The sequence below is a fragment of the Galendromus occidentalis genome, unplaced genomic scaffold (genome assembly GCF_000255335.2).
Source record: "Galendromus occidentalis unplaced genomic scaffold, Mocc_1.1 scf7180000076870, whole genome shotgun sequence".
Classification (NCBI taxonomy): Eukaryota; Metazoa; Arthropoda; class Arachnida; order Mesostigmata; family Phytoseiidae; genus Galendromus; species Galendromus occidentalis.
This window is the reverse complement of record NW_003804859.1, coordinates 678,610-688,547: the sequence shown is the minus strand read 5'-3', so window position 1 is coordinate 688,547 and position 9,938 is coordinate 678,610. Positions and strand designations below refer to the sequence as shown.

Here is a 9,938-nt window from a genome sequence, read left to right as displayed (position 1 = left end):
CCGATGCTTTGAGATAGGAGAGAAATCTCGTCCATTCTCCGAGATGCACAGCTCTCCTGAGCCTTAGCCGAGCGCTACTGTGACCGCATGAGATACTTAACGAAGTTATTCGTCTGAGAAGCGACGTTTGCGTGTTTAGACACACAACAGTGTGGAACGAGAGTCTCCCGTAATCGTTGTGCACAGATTGACGTTTCGACTCGGGTGACGTCGGTGCTCTCTCGGCTCTCCACGATGAGGGGAAAATCTTCCGGAATAGCACGGTTACGTGCGGTCTCGGACGGAAGAGGGGCTACTATTAGAGAGATGGGCTTCTATTGGAGAGGGGCTTCTATATTTACGAACCTCCCCGAGGGGGGCTTGTATTGGGAGGGGCTACGTATCAGTGACAGGGCTTCCAATAGAAGATTTACGGTGTATAAAAACGTCTGTCTGTCTGTCTGTCTGTCTGTCTGTCTGTCTGTCTGTCTGACTGTCTGTCTGTCTGACTGTCTGACTGTCTGTCTGTCTGTCTGTCTGTCTGTCTGTCTGTCTGTCTGTCTGTCTGTCTGTCTGTCCGGGGTACCCAATAGACTGGAAAACGGCTGAAGCGATCGTCGTGAAAATTCGTCGTGAGACCCCGTTCAATGAGAAGCGCCACTCGGCCGTCCACAACTCAGGAACTCAGGATCACATTTGCATCGTTTAACGTAGGTCAAATCGAAATAAAAAAGATTATACATAGAACGGCTCTCGATTCTCCTCCCATCCAGCGAATCTGAGCGTCGCCATCAGGCTTCTGCTTCAACCGCTTCGAAAGAATCGCACTCGGCGCGCGAGCAGTGGGGGCGCGGGGCGCCCTCACGGCTGGTTTATTTATACAAATAGGTAAATGTAAACGGAGCGTAACTCGCTCTCGAATACTCTGCGGAGCTTCGATGAGGCCGAATATTCCGATTGAGCTCCGTCGTGTACCGATTGGAATCGCATATCCGAGTCAAACGTGCGACCGCAAGGAGTTCCTGATCCTTCGGCCTGATCACTGTGACTGAATCCGGCACCTGATTCTGGGCACCGACTTTGGAGCTGCATGTAAGAGGATTCAAGGTAGGACTCGGATCCGCCTCTAAGGCGATGATGCATCGGATTCCGGCAGAATCAGGAAGCTGATTTTAAATTATTTTAAATTTTAATAAATTTTAAATTACAAATCGGGATGCTTGGCCATCCTGAGGACCTCGATGACGTTTCTCGGCAAGATTGCGAACCTTGAACACATACAACTGACGTGCACGCGGTCCGGTCTGAAGATCAAAAATAGTATGTATCACACGTGCTCATACAGTGGTGGCATGATGGGTGGTCTCATCATCTGCACGCAGGTCGAGGTGGTGTGCGCGTGTACGTTTCGAAGTACGCTGCCACAGACATTCGACAGCAAGCGCGGAAACATTCGCTCGGGACATTTGTGAAACGGAGGTCATCGAAGATGGACAACCCTTTCTGGACTTCTCTGGCGAGCCGAAACGAGTCGAGTTTTGCATCGGTCGGCTCGTTCCTTCACGCGCCGTTTTCGTGGGATTTCGACCGGAACGTGCAGATCGGTGCTTTTGTTGAATCGGCATTCTTCCCCGACGACACGCCTCGTTCCGCCACCTATTGGCTCGCCGAAATCGTTTCGAGAAAAAGCTACTACGTCCGACTGCGCTGGCTCGGAGGTGAGTTTCTACGAGCGGTGGGAATCGCACAGGCTCCATGAGGCTTCCGGCCCGCGATCATTTTTCCCTGAGATTCGCGGAGATTCCCGTTCCGAAGATAGACCGATCACATCTTGCCCGCTCTCCCAATAGGGACCGACCCAAACCAGGATTTCTGGCGGAACTTCGGCGCTTTTAAGGAGCCCTTCGCCAACCAGAAGGATATCAGAATCCACCCGGTTGGCTGGGCGAAGCAGAATCGGAAGCCATTCGGACCGCCGGACGCGCTCCACATCGTCGACAAGCGCTCTTACATGAGAACCCACCTCGGAGGAAAACAGGTTCTGGCCGAAGACTTCCATGGAGTTTCCGAAAGCGAGAACACATGCCTTTTCACGCCAGGTTTGACAGTTTTTCATTCGTTCTTTCCATGTCTGAGTTCATGGGAAGGAGCGTTCGAAGGATACGAATATCCCCACAGTTAACATATACAAACGATGAGAGGGACGAGGGGGGGGTGAAGAGTATCGGTGACGTATTTTCTTTCGCAGGTGTCGAAGTTGAAGTCACGGACCTCGCACGAGTTTCGGCGGTGAAAACCGCGGTCGTGGTGGGAGACATCGGCCGTCGGGTGCAATTCCGATACACCGACGGATCGGGCTTCGCATACTTTCACGAATTCAGCGACATGTTCTATGCATGTGGCTGGGCTCGTCTCCACGGCCGCGAAATAAGCGCCAGTCCAGAGGACTATTACCGACGATCCCTGAAAGAAATTCTCGGATACAATGCGCCTTCTGATCGGGCATCTATTTTCAATTTCAAACCTCTCCTGGTGCCTGACTCGGTGAGGCTGCGCTGATCGGAGACAGCATCTTATCGATCTCGGCATCTGAACTCACATAGTCCGCGACACGGTCCTGCCGGGTTGACGGTTCCGTCGAGCCTCTCATATCACCAGATTCTCCATCATTCCAGCTCGCGAACGAGTTGAAGCTTGTGAAGGTCGAAACGCTGATCGGAGCGAAGCTCGAGATCGTGGACCTCCTGCGCCCCCACTGCATATCTGTGGGCAGAGTGAAGCGGATTCTCCGCAATTTTTACTTGATGATTGAAATCGACGGGAATTCCGCCTCAGACGGCAGCGACGATTTGTGCGTCCACATCTCGTCGCCACTCCTACTCCCAGCGGGCTTCGCGTCGGAGAACGGTCTCGAGCGCTTTTTCGACCCGCCATATCCAGGCTTCGAGTAAGTTTCGATCGGCGGTGTCCTGTGGCGAATGACGGTGGCCGGACGCATTATGTGTTTCTGAGGGCCTCGGTCGCGATTCACTTGGGAGTCTCTCATTTCAGTTGGAGCAAGGAAACGAACGTTGTCCCGAAGAAGCTCCTCGAACGCGTCCTGCCGCCGCACAACTTCAGAGAGGGACAGTTCCTCGAAGCCGTCGGAATCACCGGCAGCAACAAAATGTATGTTGCTCGGGTGGAAAGGGTTGTCAAACCCCTGCTCCGCATTCATTATGAGGGCTTTCCTCATGAAGACGATATTTTTATGCCTATCTCGAGCACTGATATCTATCCTGCCGGGTGGTGCGAAATGGTGGGGCACGAGCTCATAACGCCCTTGAGCCGGAGGCGAGCCCGTCCAGGACGGCGCTAGCTCGCCCGATCCTCCGTAGAGACCAGCGCCTCAAAACCAGGACTCGTCAGGAAGCATCTTATTGCTCTAGAGCTTTTATCCCTGAAACAAATCGGACTCTCTCGCTTCTCTGGTATTCATCCATTGTGTTGTTTAAGAAAGCTGAGAGTAATGATTCAAAGAACATACGAAACAACTTGTCAACTGCTCTTTTGTCTTCATTCCATAAGTGAGCATGGGATGTGGCGCTCAGACTCAGTAGATCCATGGCTCGAAGATTCTGCGGCGAAAGGCAACGGGGACCGCGTTTTCGTTGCAATGCCTCACTATCAAAGGAACTCCGTAGCTGGAGGAACTGAGCCGCTAGTGATCTCGCTGTATTCACATTTCGACAACGAAGACGATGGAGCCCGAAATATGGCGAATCCATAAGACGACCCTGGACGGGAGTCGAGGCGAAGCCACGGCGCGGCCTTGCGCGGGCGCCGACAGCACTTGGATCCGAAGGGGCGACTCTTCTCCGCGGAAAGTGCGGTATCCGACCCGGGGAGAGGGAGAATTCGACTCTTTCAAGTCCGTGACGCTCTCGTCGAGGCATCTTCGGAGTTGTATCGCAGAGAGAATTTCGCTTCCTGATCCGGAGTCTGTCGTTGCGCTCAAACCACCCGGTCAGGAAATTCTGCCTCAACGAGCAGCGAGAACCGTTCAGAGAGATACCGGTGTCCCCATTTCAAGCTCTCCATTCAACACCTTCCCGGAGACGTTCAGTTTCTCGAATCGAGAGCGTACAGAAAATTTGACGTCCAACATCAGACGAACTGTGTTGTCCCAGTTCTCAACGGCTTCCGTTTTCCGCGTTTCTTTTCCGATCGACTGGCAGTTTACTTTCGAAGGTCAGGCATTCAAACTACTGAGGCAATACTTACTGTCATACTCGATAAGTGTTCAGCCAACCCGACCTCCCACTAGTCGAACGATCGACAATCGGAAGATTGAGAATCGGGTTAGCGAGGTAACACCGTGTGCCTGGGGAATACCCGGGAATCCCGAGTATCAGTGTTGCCATAGTCGAGCTCCTGGGGCTCACCTCTGGTGGGTACGCACCAACCTAGCCCTCACAGGTTCGTTTTCGTTAGGACCCGAGTTGTCGTAATGGCTCTAAGCTCGTTTCTACATTGATCAGAGCGGTCGATTCGAATCTAGATTTCTCGCTCTGGCGAATCCATGCGCGAGCTGTTTACTTTCTCAAAATCGGCAGTCTTGATTATTTGAACCAGCAGCTTCTCCTGCCAAAGGAGCACTTTTCGGCGACCGATCTGACCGTCCTCACGTCCGCACTATCGATCTCTAGGCAGTTTGGGGCCAAATGACCAATCTGAATCGACTTGTCCAACCAGGAATTGCGTCAAGACCAGAATCACTCAATAGGAGAATCGATCTGATCAGCCAGCGATTCCGCTCTAAGCTCGAACGTGATGGAGCGACGAGAGACGCGACGCTTCCGCTCCGCAACCATGTCTTCTGAGGATGCGGATTTCAATTTCGAAACCATTGGGGTCCTCCTTTCAACACGAGTTCCCAAGGAATCGTCGTAGTCTCAAATGAACGCCTGGTGTTTCTCAGGGGCTTTCCCCTCGCAAGTAGCCAGTTCAATGAAGACCGGCGCCTCACCACAACCTACCATAGGGTCGAATCGCTTGCGGACACCTCCGGCGAATCGATGAAGCGACTTCCGAACTTCGGCCCACTGCTAGGGGGAACATAATGATGGGAGAGAGGATCCGCACAGACTTCAATTTTTTATTGCTCGGGGAAAATCGTCTAATAAGATCGATTCCTGCTCGGGAGAATCGGCGAAAATCGTCGGAGACCGTGGGAACTCTCTCCAACTCCGGAGGTCTATCAGGGGCTATCAACATAATGACGAGGTCAACGGGAGATCGGGTTGTTGCCACTTCGGTGCTGCTGAATTTTTCGCGATGACCAACGAGTCTAACACGGATCCCTAAAAGAGACAAGAGAGCTCAGGAATCGATCACCTCGAGGAATTGATTCCGCCAGCGCATTGATTTTGGCCCGCAGGGAGTAGTCACTCATCGAGTTCAAGCAGAGCTAACCTCAGGCACGGAAACTGTTCCATGAGTATGTGGGTTTTGTTGAGGAGCTGCAGCCTTGTGTACGAGTAGTAGTCGGCGGTCCGATAGGCGCTGATATTGCGGAAATCTTCACCGAAGGGACTCAGTTCCTCACGGTTACCCTGCAACCAGATGATGACCAGTTCGAGTGACCAACCCCTCACGAACATGGTAGAAATTCAGACCGGTAATCTTGGGTCTACCGTCTTCTCACTGGGGTGCTCCTAGCGGATATCGCTGTTTTGCAAGCGAGATTCCTAACTTACCGGTGCTCCCGTGACAATGTGAACCGGGCTCGACGGATCGATGTACGCAGCGCTTGTTCGATCGGACACCTCCCACTTGTATAGCGGCCAGAGCCGCTCGTATGAGTGCTGGTGTCCCGCCCAGTAGATGTCGACTCCATATTTCTTCAGAAGATCCTCGACCGAGAAGTCCTGAGTGAAGGGCATCCCTGAGCGCAGGATGCTGTACGGAGCCGAGCAATCGCGGAACTCTGTCAAGGTTCAATGAACGATGTCAACGCGATCGATTATAGTCAGATCGCTCTCGCGATCTCCTCTTTCCTCCCTTCGATTTTTCCAGACTGTCCTCCTCGATGATGCAAGCCTACCCTGGTTGGTACAGTACATAGGACGGTGACCTATCAAGAATATCCAAGGTCTCTTCTGCCGGTTTTCAGGTAGATTCGCCTCCTCCAAATCCTGAATGAGCCAATTGTATTGGCTCTGGATCTGCTCGTAGCCGAATCGAAGGTAAAAGTAGAACTCAGTAGTGAACAGAACCATGTGGACTGGTCCAACGTTGAACGAATGGAAGAAGTTGTTTCGCTGGTTTTGCTGTCGATTCCACATCGAGAAGCGAGCCTCGTAGTTGGAGAAATTGCTGGAGTTCAAAGTTTCGAGGACCAAAATCAATTCAATTCTTTCGTTCTGGGACTCAAACGAAGTCTTTTCCCTTGGAGCCCTCAGAAACGACAATTCCTATGAATTGAACTCACTAGTGATACTCATGGTTGCCGGGGCAGACCTGGTATGGGACATAAGCTGCTATAGGTTCGATTTGCCGCATGAACTCATCGGCACGCCGCGCATTGTCCTAGAGCGCGAATAATCCGAAGTCAATCGGTAACCAGGGCCTGGTGGTCTATCGGACTCATAATCTTATAGGTCAGGAGCAATGAATTGTCGGCAATGAAATCCGCTCCACTCACGTCTGCCATATCGTAGGCGAAATCGCCCAAGTGGATCACGGTGTCTATCTGAGAATTCAGAACCTCTTCTTCGATAGCTGTCAAGGCCTGATCGTTGCTGTTCCCTAAGTCGCCGTAAATAAGGAACTTCGGGTTGAAAGCGTCATCTATCAGGAGGCTCCTGAACGTGAAAACGTCGCTCCACCCCACGACTGGGTCTCCGCAATGGTAACCTGGACGGGAGATCAAGTCCGGTGAGCCATAAAGTCCAAGAGCTACGCCAAAATAACCGTTATCCAATTATCCGCACTCTGATTTTCGACAGATTTCGGGCGCTCACGGTAATAGGTCCCAGGTGTGACTCCAGTGAGCACGACTCGATGATTGTAGATTTTGCGTCGCTCATCCCCGAAGTCCTCCTAAAGCTCCATGGTGCCGTGCCGTTTCTCGGTCAATGTATGGCTTGATGTCGAATCCAAGCCGTATTCTACCACCGAAAAGTTTGTCGGGGACAGCGTCACCCAAGTGACTATCATTTCGGTCTCATCAGCTGCATGAAGATATATTCGTCCTTGATGAAAAGTCTCGAGCGATTTTCCCGACTAGAGCTTTCTTTTCGAAGCGGGCGGAGGAGGGGGGGGGGTGCGAGGAAACTTTGGAACTCACCGCCTAGGCTGAGGTGGACCTGTTCGGGCTGGAGATAGAGGACGGGAGAGCCATCAAAGAGGGCACGCGATGGTGGGGTCGCTAGAACCAGCAGAATCCACCAAAAATTTCGCAGCTCTTTCATGGCTCACCGCGGACCAGAACTTGGCTCCTCTCAGCTGGAAGTGAGCTCCGGATGTGGATGAAAATGCGGTGTCCTGTCGGAAATTTATATCGATTGCTCTCGCATCAACGCTAAGCGACCATGGAGCGCGGTCATTACCGAATCCGGAGACCTCAGCTCGTTAATCCGCGTGTTCTCCGGGTCCTCATTCTCCGCGCTTGACGCGCAGCAGTGCGACAAGAGCGCTTAGCCGATCCCGCTACGATGGAGATCGTTGTATAGAGCCCATACCGGGCTACTCATTCCCGCGACTTAAAATTATCGTCACGTAGATGATAAGACTGTTACCGATCGACCTGTGTCGAGAATTTATAGCCTCCGATTATTTCCGGTCGCGAGTCGCGGGATTTTCCCTCCTATAAACAATGTTCGCGGAAGCCTCCTCGTGCTGGGGGGATTGGGGTTTCCGGATTATTCGGATTGATCAGAGCGCAGGAAGCCGATCGCGAGTCGCGGAATTTCTCCTCCCATAGAGCATGCCCCCTGAAGCCTCCTCTGAGCTCGAGCGATTCGGGTACTCGGAGTACTCGTGCAAAAAAAAACGTCACTACGTTTGACGTACGTCCTTGAAGTGCCGCGGCGCGGCACTGCGTGCCTTCGTGTGATACTTACTCGCCGAGAGTGGAGTTCTTCGATATAATTTTCACATTGATTCTGCCACAGAAGACGATACGAACTATACGGCAGGTTTCATAGTCCGCGACCTTGTGCTCCGTCGGAAATAGCTCACGTTGCAGGGCGCTCAAATAGTTTCAATGTCGACATGAAGCTGGGGTTAACGGAGCCGGTCGGCACTCCCTCGTAGGTATTCCCGCAGAATCTCCGATGCTATTTATTGCTTGAATTTCCCGGAGACGTCTCGCATCTGGACGATCTTTTCCCCATCTGCTCCCGGGGGGTGAAAGCAGAATCTCGATTTCTAGTCACGCTGACAAATCTTTCCGTCTCGCGTGTCAAGTTCGTGGACGATAATTCCACAGGTAGGTTGCTACTGTTTCAATCAATCGGATCAATACCCTTGTAGCTCCAATCCAGAGCTCCCAATCAGGCCCATCGTTTCAGGGTGACCAGAATACTGTTAAACGCACCTCCCGGGAGGCTGTTGTTGCGAACTATGGAGGACTGCCGACCGATTTCGGAATGTATCAGCAACATGAAGCTCTCGGCGGTCCTGACAGTGACGGTTCTATTTGGAGGTGCCGCAGCTTTGCCTAGTGAGTATGTTTCGGAGTTTCCCCGTCGCATCGTTGTCCATTGGGTCCGGAACAAGAAGCTATGAAATCTAAGTTTTATACGTGCCAATCCCAGCATTGTTCCCGCGACTCTATATAGAGCCTTGCGGTGATGGAGCTGGAGTCTGCATGACAGGGATCGAATGTGGTTTCCAGAGAGGTCGGTCTCTCGGTCAAAACTCCACGAGCAGACAGTGGAAAATTCGCGTCAGCCAGATTCCCTGTTATTCCGAGCGGCTTGCGCCGCCAAATTGCTTGCAATATTTCGAAGAAGACTCCGAGATAATATCCAGCTTCAGCTACGGGAGCCTCTTCAACGATTCTTCTTATCCCTCGGATTTGAGGTAAGGTAGAGGGTTCTACTTCAATTATGAGAGATCGCCTCGATATTTTCCTTTGATGTCGGTCCGCAGCAAGCAGCGGCAAACTCGAATGCCATGCGATTGGATGCCTACAGGGTCCGTTGATTTTTCCCGTGTTCGTCACGTGAAATATTGCAGATATCGGATGTGCTTCCGGGACGCTTGCATCGTGCAATTGACCCAAGTCGGAGCATTTGGTCTCGGAGAGAAACCCGAGGCATCGGGCCGGCTCGCCGATAATCTTGGGGAATTGTCTGACAGAGTCTGCGACGACTTGACAAGTTACGACGAGAACAGGAAACGGAAAGCGTATCTCACCATCGACAGAATCGAGTTCTGCGGGAACAAATTCCTACGTAGTTTCCGAACAAGTGAGTTCCGCTACGTCCTTGTCCTCGTCATATTTTCTCTGTCAGATAGATCGATTGATTGGCCGAGCCTTTACTCCCCTCTTTAAACAAGGTATATGATATTCGTGAATCGGGAAAAACCCATACACGGGCACATACAGTCTCGACATTGTTGCACTCTGTCACTTCCGGCATGCCCCCGTCCCTCTCCGAGGATCAATGGATCAGAGATCCTCTCAAGTCCACGTCTCCATTCTGTAAAGGGGGAGCGAAGCCAGAGTTCTTGACCGGAGCGCTTCAGTTTCTATTCCTCTACGGAGAGATCTATTCCAGGGAATGCGATATCATCCATCGGATTCAATTCACCAGAGAGAGAAGAAGGACGCGACGACTACGGTAGGGCACCTTATCCTGGCTTCCAGCTCCAATACAAGAGCAATTGCGGGAGGCTCCTCAAATGAAGATCGCGGATTCGTTGCTACAACCCCGCCGACTCGCGTCCCGGGTGGGTCCACCTATGTA

At 52.1% G+C, this 9,938-nt stretch overlaps 1 protein-coding gene and 1 pseudogene across 1 annotated transcript; one reads left to right on the top strand and one right to left on the bottom strand.

The window, feature by feature from the left end:
* Positions 1–1,328: 1,328 nt before the first annotated feature.
* LOC100897620 (lethal(3)malignant brain tumor-like protein 2) lies at positions 1,329–3,517 on the top strand. Its single transcript, XM_003740236.2, has 5 exons — positions 1,329–1,697; positions 1,830–2,078; positions 2,228–2,523; positions 2,655–2,926; positions 3,031–3,517. Exons 1-5 carry the CDS (start codon positions 1,469–1,471, stop codon positions 3,335–3,337), a joined length of 1,353 nt encoding a protein of 450 aa, XP_003740284.1. The 5' UTR covers positions 1,329–1,468; the 3' UTR covers positions 3,338–3,517.
* Positions 3,518–5,100: 1,583 nt separating this feature from the next.
* LOC100903255 (acid phosphatase type 7-like) lies at positions 5,101–7,492 on the bottom strand (annotated as a pseudogene).
* Positions 7,493–9,938: the final 2,446 nt, after the last annotated feature.

Excerpts from the sequence above, each read along its gene's own strand:
- LOC100897620 (XM_003740236.2), top strand. The coding sequence starts at position 1,469 with ATGGACAACCCTTTCTGGACTTCTCTGGCGAGCCGAAACGAGTCGAGT. Across the intron at positions 2,079-2,227 it reads CACATGCCTTTTCACGCCAG|GTGTCGAAGTTGAAGTCACG; the intron begins GTTTGACAGTTT and ends TTTCTTTCGCAG. Across the intron at positions 2,927-3,030 it reads CCGCCATATCCAGGCTTCGA|TTGGAGCAAGGAAACGAACG; the intron begins GTAAGTTTCGAT and ends CTCTCATTTCAG.